Here is a 20,822-nt window from a genome sequence, read left to right as displayed (position 1 = left end):
CTCAAATTCATGTCCATTGAGTCAGTGATGCTATCTAACCATCTCATCCTCTGCCACTCCCTTCTGTTTTTGCCTTCAATCCTTCCCAGTATCAGGGTCTTTTCCAGTCAGTCGGCTCTTCACATCAGGTGGCGGAACAGTTTCAGCTTCAACTTCAGCATCAGTCTTTCCAGTGAGGTGGCTTTACAGCCTGGCAAACTACAGCTTGCCCTAGTGGCTGTCTTTAAGTTGTATACCTTCGGCCACTCCCAGTTCCCCGGAGCGCCTTTGATCCCACCCTCAGGATGTGTCTGAGTGCCATAGATCTTGTTGGCGCCCAGTGACTGAGAATTGACGGGACTTGTCCTTCGACAACTGAAACTCATCTGGGAACCCGCAATGGCTCTGGTGGAGGTTCTGCAGGCGGTGGCAGCTATTGTCTCACCCCGTTCGCCGGAGCCTCCTTGCCCCTAGTCCGAGGTCCACCTAGAGGCTCCGGAGAAGCGGACTACCCGATCTCTGCCCGGGCGGTGGGAAGGTGGGGCGGTCCGGGACTCCCTTCAGCCGCTGGGGTGGGAACCGGGACACGCCTCTGGCCCTCCCCCGCCCGCGAAGTTTGCAGCGCGCTGGCTGAGCCGCAGACTTCGGGCCGAGGCCCAGCGCTGTCGGTTCCTGGTCGGGCGGGTGCCCGCTGCGGCCGCCGCACGTTCCAGCCCCGAGGAGCCGCCCCCTCGCCGCCGGCACCCGGCGCGTGGGGCGTGGGCGCGCATCAGCCGCCACCACCCACGCCCGCGCGGCGCTCGCTCGTCGCGTGAGCATCGTTCGCGGGAGCCCGGGGTCCCCAGCCCCTCCGCGGGCCGCCCAGCGCGGCGGGATGGCAGCGGCCGGGCGGGCTCGGGACTGGGCACCGGGGTCGGTGCTGCCGCTGCTGTCGCTGCTGCTGGTGCAGGCGGGGTGCGCGGCGGCTCGACACCCGCCGGCCCCGGCCCGCCTCAGCCTGCACCCGCCCTACTTCAACCTGGCCGAGGCGGCCAGGATTTGGGCCACCGCCACCTGCGGGGAGCGGGAGCCCGGGGGCGCGCGGCCCCGGCCCGAGCTCTACTGCAAGTTGGTGGGGGGCCCCACCGCCCCAGGCAGCGGCCGCACCATCCAGGTAAGGTCCCGGGGAGACCGCGGGCGGCGGGCTCCCTCCCCGCGCGGGGCAGCCACCCTGAGGCGAAGGGGTCGGACCCTTTCCCTCGCACTCTCTTGGGGAACTCCTGCGGGGCTCCGCGGCCTCCGGAGGTCGGCGGGGTGCCCCGGAGTGATCTTGGGGAGCACTGCCCTCGGGGACAGGCCGCTCGAGGGCGGGATGGGTGAAGCACGCGAGGTGAAGGGCTGAGGTTCCGTTTGGGCAAGCCCAGGAGAAAGTCCGAAGCTGCACTCCTGGGATGGCCTGAACGGTGGTCCAGTACTGCTGCATCCGTCACCCAGGGAGCGCCCGGCCGGGCCTTAAGTCCCCGAGGGCCTCATCTCCCTGATTTTATGAAGAGAAATTAATAGCAGTTAGATCTCCTGGTATATTTAAAGAGAGAAACCTTTGAGTTATATCAGTATTACCACTCCGGTGTCCCCAGAAAGACGCAGCTCACCTCACAACCTGAAATATTGCCACCATCCAGAGTCACTGGGCCGAGTGGACCAGGTAGAGACAAGGGTACTGAGTCCATCAGGCTCCTAGTGGAAACTCCTGTGTGGATGCCGGTGTTACTGGTGCTTCATCAGCTTCTGGAGGTGTGCCAGGCCCTTACACATGAGCGTCACGCTACTCTGGGCACTGATCAGGTGAAAGGTTAACAAATGCAGATACTTCATAGAGGACATGAACCCAGTCCTGACTCTAAATCCTCTTTACCAACCAAGCTGGTCACTGCCTCCCTCCCTGTCTCCTGAAGTATTGCTGAGTAAATGATTGCCGGAAGAGGGAGTAATTTCAGAGTTTGGGCTCCAAAAGGAAAAGATTATCATTCGGAGGCTAGGTCTGTTTTCGAAAGTCTTTTGACAAATTGTTGAACATGCAGTATATTCTTATGAAATAGATGCTAATTTATTTATAAATGATATGCATGTATGACATTAATTTGTGTGTACTATAAATATAAAAATAGAAATAAACATGCTTTTAATTTTCTTTAGTAACAACTCCAAATAATTTTGCATTCTCTAAATGTTTTATTTGTGATTGTGTATAACTAGTTATAAATAAACAAGTACTACTCAAATATAATTATTTTTGACAAGTGTAGTTTAGCAGCATGATATAGCTATTCAAAGTTTGTTTTACATTAATACTTGAATTTTGTGGTTGTCGTCACTGAGAAAATACCTCAAAAATACGTAAATTCAAATGAAAACTACCTTGACTCATGAGTTCCAGAGCCAGCTGCATAATTTGCAGAGTGTATTGCAAAATGAAATTGTGGAGCTGCTTATTCAAAAATTATGCATATCAGTTCAGTTCAGTCCCTCAGTTATGTCCAACTCTTTGTGACCCCATGGGCCGCAGCAAGCCAGGCCTCCCTGTCCATCAACTCCTGGAGTTCACCCAAACCCATGTCCATTGAGTCAGTGGTACCACCCAACCGTCTCATCCTCTGTCATCCCCTTCTCCAGCCTTCAATCTTTCCCAGCATCAGGTTCTTTTCCAGTGAGTCAGCTCTTCTCATCAGGTAGCCAGAGTATTGGAGTTTCAGCTTCAACATCAGTCCTTCCAATGAACACTCAGGACTGATCTCCTTTAGGATGGACTGGATGGATCTCCTTGCAGTCCAAGGGACTCTCAAGAGTCTTTTCCAGGACCACAGTTCAAAAGCATCAATTCTTCGGCACTCAGCTTTCTTTATAGTCCAACTCTCACATCCATACATGACTACTAGAAAAACCATAGCCTTGACTAAACGGACCTTTGTTGGCAAAGTAATGTCTCTGCTTTTTAATATGCTGTCTAGTTGGTCATAACTTTCCTTCCAAGGAGTAAGTCTTTTAATTTTATGGCTTCAGTCACCATCTGAAGTGATTTTGGAACCGCCCAAAATAAAGTCAACCACTGTTTTCACTGTTTGCCCATCTATTTGCCATGAAGTGATGGGACCAGATGCCATGATCTTAGTTTTCTGAATGTTGAGCTTTAAGCCAACTTTTTCACTCTCCTCTTTCACTTTCATCAAGAGGCTTTTTAGCTCCTCTTCACTTTCTGCCATAAGGGTGGTGTCATCTGCATATCTGAGGTTATTGATATTTCTCCCGGCAATCTTGATTCCAGCTTGTGTTTCTTCCAGTCCAGCGTTTCTCATGATGTACTCTGCATAGAAGTTAAATAAGTAGGGTGACAATATACAGCCTTGACGTACTCCTTTTCCTATTTGGAGCCAGTCAGTTGTTCCATGTCCAGTTCTAACTGTTGCTTCCTGACCTGCATACAGATTTCTCAACAGGCAGGTCAGGTGGTCTGGTATTCCCAATCTTTTTCAGAATTTTCCACAGTTTATTGTGATCCACACAGTCAAAGGCTTTGGCATAGTCAATAAAGCAGAAATAGATGTTTTTCTGGAACTCTCTTGCTTTTTCCATGATCCAGTGGATGTTGGCAATTTGATCTCTGGTTCCTTTGCCTTTTCTAAAACCAGCTTGAACATCAGGGAGTTCACGGTTCACGTATTGCTGAAGCCTGGCTTGGAGAATTTTGAGCATTACTTTACTAGCATGTGAGATGAGTACATTTGTGCGGTAGTTTGAGCGTTCTTTTGCATTGCCTTTCTTTGAAATTGGAATGAAAACGGACCTTTTCCAGTCCTGTGGGCACTGCTGAGTTTTCCAAATGTGCTGGCATATTGAGTGCAGCACTTTCACAGCATCATCTTTCAGGATTTGAAACAGCTCAACTGGAATTCCATCACCTCCACTAGCTTTGTTTGTAGTGATGCTTTCTAAGGCCCACTTGACTTCACATTCCAAGATGTCTGGCTCTAGATTAGTGATCACATCATCATGATTATCTGGGTCATGAAGATCTTTTTTGTACAATTCTTCTGTGTATTCTTGCCACCTCTTCTTAATATCTTCTGCTTCTGTTAGGTCCAGACCATTTCTGTCCTTTATCGAGCCCATCTTTGCATGAAATGTTCCCTTGGTGTCTCTAATTTTCTTGAAGAGATCTCTAGTCTTTCCCATTCTGTTGTTTTTCTCTATTTCTTTGCATTGATCACTGAAGAAGGCTTTTTTATCTCTTCTTGCTATTCTCTGGAACTCTGCATTCAGATGCTTTTATCTTTCCTTTTCTCCTTTGCTTTTTGCCTCTCTTCTTTTCACAGCTATTTGTAAGGCCTCCCCAGACAGCCATTTTGCTTTTTTGCATTTCTTTTCCATGGGGATGTTCTGATCCCTGTCTCCTGTACAATGTCACGAATCTCCGTCCATAGTTCATCAGGCATTCTATCTATCAGATCTAGACCCTTAAACCTATTTCTCACTTCCACTGTATAATCATAAGGGATTTGATTTAGGTCATACCTGAATGGTCTAGCTGTTTTGCCCACTTTTTTCAATTTAATTCTGAATTTGGCAATAAGGAGTTCATGATCTGAGCCACAGTCAGCTCCAGGTCTTGTTTTTGTTGACTGTATAAAGCTTCTCCATCTTCGGCTGCAAAGAATATAATCAGTCTGATTTCGGTGTTGACCATCTGGTGATGTCCATGTGTAGAGTCTTCTCTTGTGTTGTTGGACGAGGGTGTTTGCTATGACCAGTGCATTTTCTTGGCAAAACTCTATTAGTCTTTGCCCTGCTTAATTCCGCATTCCAAGGCCAAATTTGCCTGTTATTCCAGGTGTTTCTTGACTTCCTCCTTTTGCATTCCAATCCCCTATAATGAAAAGGACATCTTTTTTGGGTGTTAGTTCTAAAAGATCTTGCAGGTCTTCATAAAACCGTTTAGCTTCAGTTTCTTCAGCGTTACTGGTTGGGGCATAGACTTGGATAACTGTGATATTGAATGGTTTGCCTTGGAGACGAACAGAGATCATTCTGTCGTTTTTGAGACTGCATCCAAGTACTGCATTTCGGACTCTTTTGTTGACCATGATGGCTACTCCATTTCTTCTGAGGGATTCTTGCCCGCAGTAGTAGATGTAATGGTCATCTGAGTTAAATTCACCCATTCCAGTCCATTTTAGTTCGCTGATTCCAAGAATGTCGACGTTCACCCTTGCCATCTCTTGTTTGACCACTTCCAATTTGCCTTGATTCGTGGACCTGACATTCCAGGTTCCTGTGCAATATTGCTCTTTACAGCATCGGATCTTGCTTCTATCACCAGTCACATCCACAACTGGATATTGTTTTTGCTTTGGCTCCATCCCTTCATTCTCCCTGGAGTTATTTCTCCACTGATCTCCAGTAGCATATTGGGCACCTAATGACCTGGGGAGTTCCTCTTTCGGTATCCTATCATTTTGGCTTTTCCTACTGTTCAAGGGGTTCTCCAGGCAAGAATACTGAAGTGGCTTGCCATTCCCTTCTCCAGTGGACCACATTCATCATGATTATCTGGGTCGTGAAGATCTTTTTTTGTACAGTTCTTCTGTGTATTCTTGCCCCCTCTTAATATTTTCTGCTTCGCTAGGTCCATACCATTTCTGTCCTTTATTGAGCCCATCTTTGCCTGAAATGTTCCCTTGGTATCTCTAATTTTTTTGAAGAGATCTCTAGTCTTTTCCATTCTATTGTTTTCCTCTATTTCTTTGCACTGATTACTGAGGAAGGCTTTCTTATCTCTCCTTGTTATTCTTTGGAACTTTGCATTCAAATGAGTATATCTTTCCTTTTCTCATTTGCTTTTCGCTTCTTTTCTTTTCACAGCTATTTGTAAGGCCTCCTCAGACAGCCATTTTGCTTTTTTGCATTTCTTTTTCTTTTCAAGATGCAGTGATAGAGTGTTAAACTAAGTGAGCAGCCTTTCTAAAAATGGGACCCTGTGAGAGTTTCCTGAACCGTGGTAGTTGTTCTTCTGCTCCATCCTCCAATTATTCTAGTTTTTTTTTTTTTTTTTAATGTAGAAACTTGGCCAGTATATGTTCATTTTTAAAGTGGAATTCAGTACTTCCTGGTAGGAAGGTGTTGTATTTTAATGTTATAAACAATGGATTCAAAGTTCATTCTTCTCTTGCAAAATATTGAAATATGTTAGAAAATTCTGTTTCTGTTTTTAAAATGTTCAAATGTAAGAGCTTTTAGAGTAACACAGTTCCATCTTTTCAGCAACAAAAGATGACACATTTCCAAACACCTATTTTTCAAAATTCTTTCCAAGGCATGCATTTCTTTAGAACAGTATTTACTTTTTCACATGTTTTAAAAACAACACACTTTCTTTGATGGAACAAAGTACCTCTGTTGTTTTGTAAATATTTATTAAATAATTCAGCGATGAAGCATCTGCCTATATTGCAGGAGACTTAGGAGACGCCAGTTTGATTCCTGGGTTGGAAAGATCCCTTGGAGGGGGGGCATGGCACTCATTCCAGTATCCTTGCCTGGAGAATCCCGTGGACAGAGGAGTCTGGGTTGCAAAGAGTCGGACACAACTGAAGTGACTGAGCAGGCACGTATTACCGGCGGTCATTGGTCATCTCAGCGAAAGTCTGTCAATTTGGAAATTTTGTGGGGGAAAAAAACTAACTCAGCTTTAAATTTAAGAGGTCTTTTAAGTACTTTTCCATGAGAAAACCAGTGAACCTGTGTAGCCGAAAGAATTTCATGATCACTCTCCTTTTCAGTACAATGTTGTAACTCTTCTGCTGCTTAGAAGAATAGAATCCACCTGTCCGCTTAATTGAGTGCACATAAGCTTCACGTGTCCTGAGCAGGTAATAGCCTGGTGGATCAGAGCTCTCCTCTTCCCTTGAACAAATGCTCGGAACTCTTGTGGCTAGTTGACTTGTGGACTGAGTGAAGGCCTATAGGCAGTATGTTGTTGTTGTTCAGTCACCCAGTTGTGTCCACCTCTTTGTGACCTCATGGACTGCAGCATGCCAGGCCTCCCTGTCCCTCACCATCTCCCAGAATTTGCCCAAGTTCAGAGTTCATCAGTGATGTCATAATATACAGAGGCAATCTGTATATTAGGAAAATTGAATTTCTTCATTTTTAGAAAACCAAACAGTTTGAGTATTCACTTCTTGCACCCCACTGGATTGCCTGGGACACCCAGCTTTGGAGAGAACTGTTCTAATTGTGGGAAGAGTAAACGTAAGGAGGAGGGAAGGTATCCAGGAAAATTTCAGCAGATTCTTTGTCCCCAGTTTTGCCTAGAAACTGGCCAACTCTCGTCCTCCTCAGCTGGTATTTTTATTGAGTGTTGTACTTTGCCACTACTGTTTCGAGAAGTACAGAAAAGTCATGTTTTTTGTTCTGATTGAGTTTCCATAATAGATGCTTAAACCTGAGTCTACAGGCCTAGAGAGAGTAGGAAGTGGCTTCCTGAGGTCACTCAGCTGACTGCATTTCCAGGCCAAGGTGTAGCCTGCAGGAGGAGAATGCTGTCTGGGATTAGGCTTATGCTTCTCTAAAAACAAGGGGTGAGCAAAAGTGCTTTCTGCTTTTACAGTTGAGGGCTTGAGCAGGTGCACTGATGACTATTGTGAGAGGATCTTACATAATTAGGAGAGAAAGATGTTGGAGACGAGAAGGAGAAGGTGAATTCCAGAAGCTGGACTCTTAGACACTTGTTCTAGCTCAGTGTTAGTAGCAGCTGGTGTAGACCTTCCTTTCAGAAAAGTGAGGTGTGGTGGGAGACAGGTGGGGGAAGGGGAGAGAGATTAAGGCTAATCATTTGGCTGTACCTGAGTGATGGTCATCTTTTAAAAAATATATATCTTTATTTGACTGCTTTGGGTATTAGCTATGGCATGCAGGATCTTTAGTTGTGGCATGTGGAATCGAGTTCTCTGACCGGGGATCAAACCCAGACCTCCTGCGTTGGGAGTGTGGAGTCTTAGTTGTTAGACCACCAGAGAAGTTCCAGTTTTAGTCATCTTAAATCTGCTGATATACAACTCAAGCCAGGAAACAGAGAAACGTTAATAAAAATAGTTCTATTTTTTTGAAGTCTCCAAAAATAAAATTTTGGGGCCAGCTAGAGTTTAGAATTTCAGGTCTAAAGGATTTTGCAAAAAAGTGAAAAATGGATAAAAGTCACATCTTAGGGGAAAAAAAACAACAACTCGGGTTTATGGGGCTGATTCTATAATAATAGTAATGTGGATACTTGAACAGTAGCATGTGTCAACAGGCAGGGCATTTAAAAAGTCTGTAGTTTGTTTGTTGTATAAAAAATGTTTGCAATGGTTTTTCTGTACTTAAGGTTCATTAAACAAGATTTTATATACTTGTAAGTGCTCAGACATTAAATTTTGGTGTTTGAGAGCTCTGTGATTCAGGGATCCTGTCTTGTCCTGTTCCCCACTGTCTCTCCAGTGCTTAGGACGAAGCCTAGAACAGAATAGATGCTCTGAGACTATTGAATGAAAGGATGGCAAAGTGAAGATACAGTTGATGTTAATATAAATGTTACAACTAGGGTTCCTGGCCTCTTTAATTAATAAAAATTGATCGGAGGCCAGACAGGAAATTCAGGCAAGGCTTTATTGGGGCCCCTGCTGCAGCAGCTGGGGAGTGAGAACCAGCAGGTTCCTTTGCTCAGTCCTTGGGAGAGGTGGGGGGTGAACTTGTTCCTTATATGTGTGGAGGGCAGGAGACACACTGGGCTGGACCCCTAGGTCAGGAAGAGCCCCTGGAGGAGGAAATGGCAACCCTCTCCAGAATTCTTGCCTGGAAAAACTCCCACGGACAGAGGAGCCTGGCAGGCTATAGCCCATGGCATCACAAAGAGACAGAACTGAGCGACTGAACATGCAAGGGTGCGTCCAGAGTTCGAGTCAGGTCGGAGGGGTGGTTTAGGTGGTCTGCCCACCACTTAGGTGGTGGTGTATGCCTCTGGGGCAGGAGTGGGGGGAATGCACTGTACCTTGCTTTTGCTCTAAGCTCTTCACCAGTGACAGTTGGGTTTTTTGGTCTTTTTGTATCTTTTTCCAGGATTTGCCCTAACTGAGCATGCATGAAGTTATTTTTAGTCCCATATAGTTTCTTTGTATTTTGTCACTCAAGGAGAAGTGTGTCCAGGTGCAAGCATTGCAGATTTGCAGCAAATGGTCCGCACGTGCTCGTCCCAGCCTGACCCTAAAGAGCAGATAAGAAAATATACAAATTAATTTTATTCTGATGAAAAGTAACTACAATCAAAATATGTCACAGTTTGTGCTTTAATTTCAGAAAAATATTTATTTGGCCGCACCAGGTCTTAGTTGCAACATATGGGATCTAGTTCCTTGACCAGGGATTGAACCTGGGCTCCCTACATTGGGAGTGCATAGTTCTAACTGCGGGACCGGACCATCAGGGAAGTCCCTGTGGTTTAATTTTAAATGTTTACTTACCCAAGGAATGTAAAGACGTTATTACTGGCAGCCCTCCGTATCTCTGGATTTCGAATCCACAGATTGAACCAACTGTGGGTTGGAAATACTCAGGAGAAAAAAAAATTTAGAAAGTTCTCCAAAGCAAAACTTTAATTTGCCCTATGCTGGCAACTATTTGCATAGTATTTACATTGTATTAATATTCAGTTCAATCGCTCAGTCGTGTCCGACTCTTTGAGACCCCATGAATCCCAGCACGCCAGGCCTCCCTGTCCATCACCAACTCCCGGAGTTCACTCAGACTCAGTCCATCGAGTCAGTGATGCCATTCAGCCATCTCATCCTCTGTGTCCCCTTCTCCTCCTGCCCCCAAGCCCTCCCAGCATCAGAGTCTTTTCCAATGAGTCAACTCTTCACGTGAGGTGGCCAAAGTACTGGAGTTTCAGCTTTAGCATCATTCCTTCCAAAGAAATCCCAGGGTTGATCTCCTTCAGAATGGACTGGTTGGATCTCCTTGCAGTCCAAGGGACTCTCAAGAGTCTTCTCCAACACCACAGTTCAAAAGCATCAATTCTTTGGCGCTCAGCCTTCTTCACAGTCCACCTCTCACATCCATACATGACCACAGGAAAAACCATAGCCATAACATACATCCATTTAAAATGTGAATCAAATAATTTTCAGTAAGTTTTTAGAGTGGTGAAACTGTCACTGGAGTCTAGTTCTAGAACATATATGTATTTTAAAAAGCCTATTCTGCCACTTTCGGCTTTTAATTGGTAAGTCTAATCTGTTCACGTTCAAAGGACATTTCTGAATGAGGACATTTCCGCCATTTTGCTATTTGTTTTCTATATGTCATGTATTTTTTAGTTCCTCAGTTTCTCCATTACTGCTTGCTTTTGTGTTTAATGTTTCTAACGTATCATTTTGATTTCCTCTTCACCGCTTGTTCTGCTAAGTTTGTGTTTGATCACACCACATGACATGTGGGATCTTAGTTCCCCAACCAGGGATCAAACCCACACCATTGCAGTGGAAGCTGGAGTCTTACCTGCTGGATTGCCAAATTTTAAACAGTTATTTTCTTAGTGCTTACTCTGAGGATTACAATTAACATCCTAAATCTATTAACAGTCCAGTTTGAAATGATACCAACCTTGTTTTCAACAGCATCTAAAACTCTGCTCCTACACAGGTCTGTCCTCCACTTTTATCGTGTTATTGTCACACATTACATCTTTACACATTGTTGCCCCTCAAGATAAAAATATAATCATTGTTCTATTCATTTGTCTTTTAAATCACATAGGAAAAAAAGGAGTTACAAACCAAAATTGCAATCATGCTGGCTTTTGTATTTACCTATGTAAATGGCTACCTGTACTTGTATTCTGTATTTCTTTGGATGGCTTTGTGATACTGTCTAATGTCTTTATTTCAACTCGAAGGACTCCTTTTAACATTTCTTGTAGGGCAGGTCTATCTACCAGCAGCAAACTCCTTCATCTTTTATTTGGGGATGTCTTAATTTCTCCTTCATTTTTGAAGACTAATTTTATAGAATTCTTGACTGACAATTTTCTTTTCTTTCAGCACTGTATAATCTCACTGTGATCTGGCTTCCATGGTTTCCAATGAAAAATAAGCTGTTCATCTTATTGAGCATCCGTTTTGTGGGATGAATTGCTTTTGCTGTTTTCAAAATTTTCTGTCTTTGACAGTTTGATTATAATGTGTCTTGGTATGGATCTTTCTGTAGATGATTGGCCTTTTTATGGCCCATTTTTCTTTCTGTGTTTCAGATATTTATTTATTTATTTGGCCGCATCAGGTCTTAGTTGCAGTGCGAGGGCCTAATTGCCCTGAAGCGTGTGGAATCCTCCTGGACCAGGGATTGAACCTGTGTCACCTACACTGCAAGGTTTCCCCACCCCTGGGCCATCGGGGAAGTCCCATAGCCTAATTTTCTTAAAAGACCAGGAAAGCTCTTGTGAGGGAAAATAAAGTGTCACTTCACTGTACATATTAGCAAACGCCTCTCACTTAGAGATGAAGAACTCTGTCTCTGCAATCTTGTAGACCTGAGTTTGAATTCTTACTCTTGCAGCTCTCTGACCTTGGAAAATTGCAAAATCTGTTTTCTCATCTATAAGACTAATAATAGTGTATCTCACAGGTTTGCTGGAGGATAAAAGCGCTTATTATGTTTCCTGGCACATAGTCAGTGCTCAGTAAATGTTTTTCCGTAGAGTGAAAAAATTCTTAGATAAGACTTCTGAAGTGATAAGCTACAAAAATGATTTGTCACAATAGTCATTTAAAATTTTTGAGTGAAAAGTTCTTTTAATAATGGAATGTATGGTGCATTATACACTGAACACATTTGACATGCTGAATAATCCACAGGCATAAAGACTTTTATAGCCTTTTACAGAATAACCATGTTAAATTGTTTTGGTAGTGAATTGATGCTTTTGAACTGGGGCCTTGGAGAAGACTCTTGAGAGTCCCTTGGACTGCAAGGAGATCCAACTAGTCAGTCCTAAAGGAGATTAATCCTGAATATTCATTGGAAGGACCAGTACTGAAGCTGAAACTCTAATACTTTGGCCACCTGATGCGAAGAACTGAGTCATTTGAAAAGACCCTGATGCTGGGAAAAATTGAGGGTGAGAGGAAAGGGGGACAACAGAGGATGAGATGGTTGGATGGCATCAGCGACTCAATGGACATGAGTTTGAGTAGGCTCTGGGAGTTGGTGATGGACAGGGAGGCCTGGCGTGCTGCAGTCCATGGGGTCACCAAGAGTCGGACACGACTGAGTGACTGAACTGAAATGAACGGAACTGAATGTGTTAATAACTGTTCAGCTATTATTTATTTATGTAGTGTTTTTGATTTTAGTTTTTTAATAATTTTATTTGTGTGTTTACTTTTGACTGCACTGGCTCTTCGTTGCCGCAGGGACTTTTCTCTGGTTGCGGCGAGCAGGGTCTACTTTCCAGGTGCAGTGCTTAGGTTCCTCACTGCCGTGGCTTCTCATGCTGCGGAGCACGGGCTCTAGGGCACGCAGGCTTCAGTAGCTGTGGCACGTGGCTCAGCAGTTGTGGCTCCTGGGCTCTAGAGCACAGATTCAGTAGTTGTGGCACAGAGGCTTAGTTGCTCTGTGGCACGTGGGATCTTCCCAGATCAGGGATCAGACCTGTGTCTCCTGCATCAGCAAGTGGATTCTTTACCACTGAACCACGAGGGAAGCCCAGGACTTCACTTTCTTATGTGCTTTCTGGTACCACGAGATGTTCTAGGGTCACTGTTAATTTTCTTTTCCCCAGTGTTGAAACTAACTAGAGAGCTAACCAGAGAGCTTTATTTTTTTAAATTAGTAAGATATGTAGAAACCAAGATCTGGATATGAGGCATGCTCATTGTTACCGGCATGTCACTGCCTCTAGACCCTTTCAGTGGACAGAGCTAGGAGTTACATATATATCTGTTAATTCCTGTATAGACACGCATCATATACACACAAATATTTTTTTATCAGCTGAAGTAACATTTTGGGGGAGGTATTAATTTTTTAAGGTGAATTTTGGTGGCACTAGGGCTTCCCTGGTGGCTCAGGTGGTAAAGAATCTGCGTGCAATGCAGGAGGCCCAGGTTCAATGCCTGGGAAGATCCCCTGCAGAAGGAAATCGCAGCCCACTCCAGTATTCTTGCCTGGAGAATCCCATGGACAGAGAAGCCTGGCGGGCTGCCGTCCGTGGGGTCGCAAAGAGTTGGACACGACTGAGTGACTTAACACTTGGTAGCACTAATACAGTCTTCTAGACCATAAATTTATTTCCTGTTGTGATTTGAGCTTTCATGAAACCTATGTTAACTTTTGCTCAACATTCTGGAACAATTTGACTAGTGAGGAAAAAATTTATTAAATGGTACCTCTGACCTATTGACTAAGTGGTTTTAGTCAGAGGAACTGCCTGGTTTCTGCTGTATGAATAAGCTCCTGGCCAAGGGGGCTGAAAATCCAGCCTGGGCAAGGCTGTATCTGTTGAGAGTCAGGGAGTCTCTTTCTGCTTCTCAAAAAAGAGTTTGCATGATCTAGCAGATCCTTGATTAGATCCCTCCTGCCAACAGGGTGTAACGTGCCCTGGGGAAAGCTAACTCATTGAGTCCCATGTGTCCTGCCAGTTTCTCAAATGTCATAAGTGTATTGTATTCTCTCAGTGGTTTTCCCATCCTGTGCTTAGTTGCCCAGTTGTGTCCGACCCTTTGTGACCCCATGGACTGTACAGCCCGCCAGGCTTCTCTGTCCATGAGGATTCTCCAGGCCAGAATACTGGAGTGGATAGCCTATCCCTTCTCCAGGGGAACTTCCCAACCCAGGAATCGAACCGGGGTCTCCTGCATTGCAGGCAGATTCTTCACCAGCTGAGCTACCAGAGAATCCCCCTCTCATTCCTAGATGCTTAGAAAATACATGTGGAAGTAAGAAATGAATATTAGCTTGAGAGCAGTATGGGTTTTAATTAGATTTTCAATGCATATCTTAACCGTGGGGTATGGAAGTAATTCTCCATTACTTTCATGTTGCACTGTGTACTGTGTACAGAGTGTTACCAAATAAGGTGGGGCGGGCAGAATGGTGAACAAGGAGAACAGTCTAGCCTCCCTCCTGTGCCTCCCTCCCTACCCCCATCCCAGTCCTCCAGGCCATTGCGGAGCACCAGACTGGGCTCCCCATGCTACACGACAGCTTCTCACCAGCCATCCATCTTTCTTCTCTCTTTCGTGCAGAGTATTAATTTAACACTTACTGACACCTGGCACTGTTCTAAAGCACCTTTCACAAACTGACTTCTTAATCCTCACAACAATTTATGAAGGAGGGACTCTTGGCACACTCATTGTCTCAGTGAGGACACTGAAGCACACGGGAGTTAAGTGATTTGTTCAAGGTCACGCAGCGAGTAGGTAGTAAAGCCAGGTACTCTGGCTGCAGAGTTCATGCTCTTCATTTCTTTTTTTAAAAATTAAAAGAATAATTTACAATGTTGCGTTGGTTTCTGCTGTACAACAATGCGGATCAGCCTTGATCCATTGCCTCCCTTCCGCGTCTCCCTCCCCAGCCCCCATCCCATTCCTCCAGGTTTTCCCGGAGCACCAGACTGGGCTCCCCAGGCTACTCAGCAGCTTCTCACCAGCCATCCATTTTAGCACCTGACAGTGTATCTGTGTTCTTGCCACTTTCTCCGTTGGTCCCATCCTTTCCTGCCCCCACTGTGTCCATGGGTCTGTTCTCTACATCTGCATCTCCATTCCTTCCCTGCAAATAGGTTCTTCAATACCATTTTTCTAGTTTACATCTACATATGTTAATATGCTCTGTTTGCTTTTCTCTTTCTGACTTACTTCACTCTGTGTAACAAGCTCTAGGTTCCTCCACCTCACAGAGTTCATGTTCTTACCTGCCATGCTGTGCTCACACTGCTGAGCCAACTGGTCTTCCCTCAGAGTTCCAGCCAAGCTCTGTGCCACCTCGCTAAAACTCCATTCATCACCTTAAAGCCATTGATTGTCATGTCTGTGTCCTTATGAAATCATGAGCTTCCTGAGGGTGGGGCCACATTTTCCTGCTATTTGTTTTCCCTGCGGCAGCTTATCATGGATGCTTTGTAGATGCTGTTTGGAGAAGCATTCAAAGGGCAGCCCTGTCATAGAATTATCCTGCTGGAGCAACACCTTGATGGAAGTGCTGTTTGACAAAAAACAAAAAAAAAAACCCTGACTTTCAACAACCTGGCTTTGGAGGACAGATATGGCCCCGGTGTGTTGAATTTCAAAGTAGGGGTGCCTAATGCAGTGGCTGAGACTGATGGCTAGGGCTGGGCCACCGGCAGCTGGAAAGGGCAAAGGAAGATCCTTCCTCTACAGGTATGAGAGGGAATGGGCTTTGCCGATGCCTTGATTTCAGACTTGCAGCCTCCAGAGCCATGAGACGACAACTTTCTGTTGCTCTAAGCCAGTGTGCGGTATTCTCTATGACAGCTTGTGTTAGTCATTCGGGGCTGCTGTAACAAAAAAAAGATTGGATAGCTTCAAAAACCAGAAATTTGTTCCTCACAGTTCTGGAGGCTGAGATCCAAGGTCAAGTGTGGGCAGATTCAGTGTTTTGTGAGGACCCACGTCTGCTCCTGGCTGTTTTATCGCTGTCCTCACAAGGTGGGAGGGATGAAGGATTTCCTCCGGGCCTCTTCTTTAAGGGCACTAATCCCACTTGTGTACTTGAAGCCTTCATCCTGATAACATCTTCTAATGGGTTATGTCTTTACATGAATTGGCGGGGCGGGGCACAAATACTCAATCCCAGGCAGTAACTTCAGCGCTCAACCAGATAACCAGCCTCTCGGTCAGTCAGCAGTGTTTGTTGACCAGTGTGTGAGTTATCTGTGTGTGGAAGGGTGGAGGATGCAGGCATTGGGTAGGGCTCTCAGGTGGTTCTAGGGTCTCTGCTTTTGAGACTTTGCAATCTGATAAGTCAAAATTAGTCCCTAAACAGAATAAGGAGAGCTCGCAGTTGAACAAATATTTAGGGATCACCCACATGGAGAGTAATCCTTAAATGTGAAGAACAATTTCAGTGGGGCATAAAGTAAGGATTGCTTAACACAGGTGGGGTGGTGGAAGTTTGGGGGCCCTGGATCCCTTATCACACGGAGTCAGTGTTCTGGAGGAGTCCTTCACTGGTCAGGGTTCTGGAGGCAGCGTCAGGGAAAGGATGAAGTGGGGCTGTGAAATGAGAGGCCCAGTTCACTGTGTTCTGGGATTGGCTCTGCAGAGACTAAATATGACTGAAGGTGTGTGTGCACGAAAGACTGTGGCGGCAAAGATTTTACACAAGGAATTTAGGTGGCTGATAAAATTTTAAAAGAGGGAACAAAAGAGTTGAGGGCATTGGGACAATGAGAAAATAAAGCAGTAAAGAGTGTGATTATTTCATAAGCACATTAATAACTGAAGTGGAATCGAGAGGGAAATGCTTGGTTGGCGGACTGAATCAGATCAACGTTAGACTCTCTCCTGAAGACACTAACTGGCCCTTAGCAGCTCAGTAGTTGTTGGCTGGATGAACAAATTATCAGAGCAGACCTGCTTTCATAAATCTAGGCTTTGGGATGAAGCTCTAAAGAGGAAGTGCTTTGGGTTTGGGGCGTTATGTGGACAAGCTTAAGTGTGGCCTGGCCTACCTCAGAAACCTGGGTTTGTTTGTAAGCAGGCCACTTACCTGTAACCACAGGTACCAAGTGACCCTTTATTGCCAGTAAAATGCCAGCACTATATATAGGGAACAAGAGAATAGAGGGGGAAGTAGAAGGAAGAGGATTTTATGGAAACTGGGTTTTACTTGTGCTCTGTTGGTGGGCATGTAAGTTAGTGCAGTCGTTGTGGGAAACAGTATGGAGGTCTCCCAAAAATTAAACGTAGAGCCACCAAGCATGCTTGCGTGCCATCGCTTCAGTCATGTCCGGCTCTTTGCGGCCCTGTGGACTGTAGCCCGCGAGGCTGCCTGGTCTGTGGGGTTCTCCAGGCAAGAATACTGGAGTGGGCTGCCATGCCCTCCTCCAGGGGCTCTTCCCAACCCAAGGGTCAAACGTCTGTCTCTTCTGCCTCCTGCACTGGCAGGCAGCTTCTTTACAATGAGCCACAGTGGAAGCCCTAGAACTACCATATGACTCAGCAATTCCACTCCTGGGTATATACCCAAAAGACCCAAAAGCACTAGCTTGGAAAGATGTCTGCACCCCAATGTCTATAACAACATTATTGACAATTGCCAGGATATAGAAGCAACCTAATCACTGGGGAGAAACACCCCAGTGATTCTAGTGGTGGGATGATCACTATGGACAGCACCTCATTGAATCCTCGTGATCACTGCCTAAGGTTGGTAGTGTTAGCCCATTTAAACAAAGAGAAAATGAAACCCCAGGGAGACTGAACAGTTTGATTAACATTTTGAAGCTGTGGCTGGTGGAGGCAGAATTTGGACCTCCGTCGTTCTACGGCAAAATGCACCTATTTCAAGCAAATTGAAAGAGAAGAATAATCTCTGGAATTTGTCCTGAGTGGACATAGTTTTTGAGTAATTGGTGTACATTCTGCAGATATTTGCCTTAAAAAAATACATACTTGAAACCAACCTAGAACCCTTTTTTTTTTTTTTTCCTCTCTCGAGTCCCTTCCTGCAGGAACCCAGCACATTGGCAGGCAAAGCTCCCCCTCCCAGTGGGTGAAATCTGTGGTGGCTGGGTGGGCAGCAGAGCTGGGTGCTCTCCTGTGCTCTGATTGCCTTTCACCCCGCTCTGTGAAGATGTTTAGGTGCTCAGGAAATTGACAAGACACTTGTCTTTACTTGTAGGTAACCTGCCCATGTGCTTTCTGCCTTTCAGAAAGGAGAATGTTCTGAACAAGGTTTGGTGAAGGAGCAACCCCAGGTTTGGAAGGGGTGCACTCCAGAATGTTCTCCACATCAGGGCAGCAGCTGACTGGGGTCTGGTCACTTGAGACCGTGCCTTGAAGGCATGTAACTTCAGGAGCCTCGGAGGGGCATTCATGGCAGTGGGAACGTGGTGATCGTGTACCGGGCCGGGGCCGTTGATGGATGCCTGTGGTTAGATCTTGCTTTGTTTTTTGTGCCACCTGCGTGCGGGCAGCTGAGACTGTCAGACGGGGCGTTCTCCTCAGCTGGGGCTCTTCCCACACAGCTGCTTGTGGGCAGGTGTTTTGAAAATCACATAATTGTGATTCCAGCTTGGCCTCACGCTCCATCCAAATCCAAGACGGGGCTCTCTGATGCAGCTTCTAGGGCCGGCAGGCCAGGATGGATGGCGTTCTGAGCCAGATTCACACACAGGTCCTGGTTTTTGCAGGTCCTAGCTGTGTGGTTCGAGCCCCTTCACCTCTGTGAGCCATCATTTCTGTGTCTTTAAGGGTTTTATAAAAATTTATTTTTTAATTGGAGGAATATTGCTTTACAATGTTGTGTTAGTTTCTGCTGTACAACAGTGTGAATCAGCCATAACTGTACACGTCCCCTCTCTCTTGAGCCTCCCTCACCTCTCCCCACCCCACCCCTCTAGGTCGTCACAGCCCTGGGCTGGGCTCCCTGTGTTATACAGCAGGTTGCCACTAGTAATCTGCTTCACACACGATAGTGTATATACGTCAATGCCACTTTCTCCATTCATCCCACCTTCTCCTTCCTCCACTGTGTCCACAAATTCGTGCTCTACATCTGCGTCTCCACTCCTTAAACAACTAGGAATAAATCTACCATATAACCCAGCAGTCCCACTACTGAGCATATACCCTGGGTCCTTAAGTTCTGAAGACTTTGATGCAAACTTGAGAGTGTGGTGAAGATTTAGCAGGAGAAAGCGTGGCGTGTCTCTCCTGGCACCCACACCTCTCCCTGCCCAGTGCTCCCTATATCAGAGCACCTGCTGGTGACATCTTGTGTTTGAGTTACTTCTCTTCTCTCCCACTGAATTTCTTCTAGAGCAGGGTCCCACTCTTGTTAGCATCCAACACACATTGGAAGTGATCTGGAAAAGTTGAATGAATGAATGATTGTTCAAACAATTAAAGAGAAGTCGTGGTAGGGAGTGGTGCTGTAATCAGCCTCTAGTTTCTGAGAACAAGACAGTGTTTGGGCCGTGAATGCAATTGCACAGTCTTATATGTAAAAAGGTTTTTTTTTTTTTAATTGATTCATTTTTAGTTGAAGGATAATTGCTTTACAATATTAGTAAGAGGTCTCTGAATAAGGAGAATGATTAAAAATGTGAGCAACTAGGAGAGACTAATTTTTTCCCGTCTCTCTAAAAATGTGTAGGTTACTCCTTGGGCCTCTGGGTGAACAGTGGCATGTCCTCTGGGACCCTCCAGTCTTGGATCTCAACTCTCTTTGTTATTTATTTGAACAGTTTTGTCTCCTTCCTTTCCAGCCTCTTCTATTTGCTATTTCCCACAGGACTAGGCTAATAACAGCCTTGACACAATTCAGAGGGAGAGTCCCTTGTCTTGTTTATCTTTAAGTGTTCTCACCTCTGTCTGAAGAAGCTTCCGATTCTGCACAGATGGTCTATACAGGTTTGTTGCCTGGGTGGATGAATAACTGAACACAAAGATGTAAAGAATTCTCTTTGTTCTCTCTCTGCCCCCCTCTTCTCTGACTTTTTGTCCTTTTATTTATTTGTGGTTATTTAGGAATATTTGACCTCAGGTGCAGAATTGCATTATGGATTGTTCACAACCCTCAGTTTATGACATGCTTTCATCATTGGTCCTCGCATGATCAGCCTTAATGTGTATGTGGATGGATGGGTTTTAAATAGTAAAACATGGGACTTCCCTGGTGGTCCAGCAGTTAAGACTCTGTACGTGTACTGAGGGAACTTGAGTTCAATCCCTGGTTGGGCAACTAAGATTCCCATATGCTGTGTGGCCGAAAAAAAAAAAGAAGTATAGTTGATTGTGTTAAAATGTTTCAGGTGTACAGGAAAGTGATTGCACTGTGTACATGCGTTGTTGTTCAGTCGCTAAGTTGTGTCCAACTCTGCCACTCCATGGACTACAGCATGCCAGGCTTCCTTGTCCTTCACCATCTCCCAGAGTTTGCTCAAATTCATGTCCATTGAGTCAGTGATGCCATCCAACCATCTCATCCTCTGTCACCCTCTTCTTCTCCTGCCCTCAATCTTTCCCAGTATCAGGGTCTTTTCCAATGAGTCGGCTCATCACATCAGGTGGCTGAAGTATCAGAGCTTTAGCATCAGTCCTTCCAATGAATATTCAGGACTGATTTCCTTTAGGATTGACTGGTTTGATCTCCTTGCTGTCCAAGGGACTCTTAGGAATCTTCTTCAACACTGCAATTCGAAAGCATCAGTTCTTCAGTGCTCAGCCTTCTTTATGGTCCAACTCTCACATCCATACATGACTACTGGAAACACCATAGCTTTGGCTGTACGTATCTTTGTCAGCAAGGTGATATCTCTGCTTTTAATATGGTGTCTAGGTTTGTCATAGCTTTTCTCCAAGGAGCAAGCATACATACATATATGTATATATTCTTTTTCAGATTCTTTTCCATTATAGGTTATTACAAGGTATTGAATATAGTTCCCTGTATTCTACAGTAGGTCTTTGTTGCTTATCTATTTCATATACAAGTAGTGTGTATCTGTTAATCCCAAATTTCCAGTTTATCCTTCTCCCCCTTCCCTTTTGTTAGGTTTATTTTCTATGTCTGTAAGTCTGTTTCTG

General features: G+C 45.1%; 1 protein-coding gene across 2 annotated transcripts in view; it reads left to right on the top strand.

Annotated features, from left to right (window-relative positions):
• The first annotated feature begins 292 nt into the window (after positions 1 to 292).
• Positions 293 to 20,822, top strand: part of LAMA3 (laminin subunit alpha 3) — a 253,721-nt gene continuing 233,191 nt past the window's right edge. For both annotated transcript variants that reach the window (XM_069569260.1, XM_069569259.1), the window contains exon 1: positions 293 to 1,132. In XM_069569260.1, the coding sequence (XP_069425361.1) occupies positions 854 to 1,132 (279 nt within the window). In that variant the 5' untranslated portion in view covers positions 293 to 853. The remainder of the gene's footprint in view (positions 1,133 to 20,822) is intronic.

This window comes from Ovis canadensis, chromosome 23 (assembly GCF_042477335.2).
Source record: "Ovis canadensis isolate MfBH-ARS-UI-01 breed Bighorn chromosome 23, ARS-UI_OviCan_v2, whole genome shotgun sequence".
Lineage (NCBI taxonomy): Eukaryota > Metazoa > Chordata > Mammalia > Artiodactyla > Bovidae > Ovis > Ovis canadensis.
This window is presented reverse-complemented; position numbering and strand designations above follow the sequence as displayed.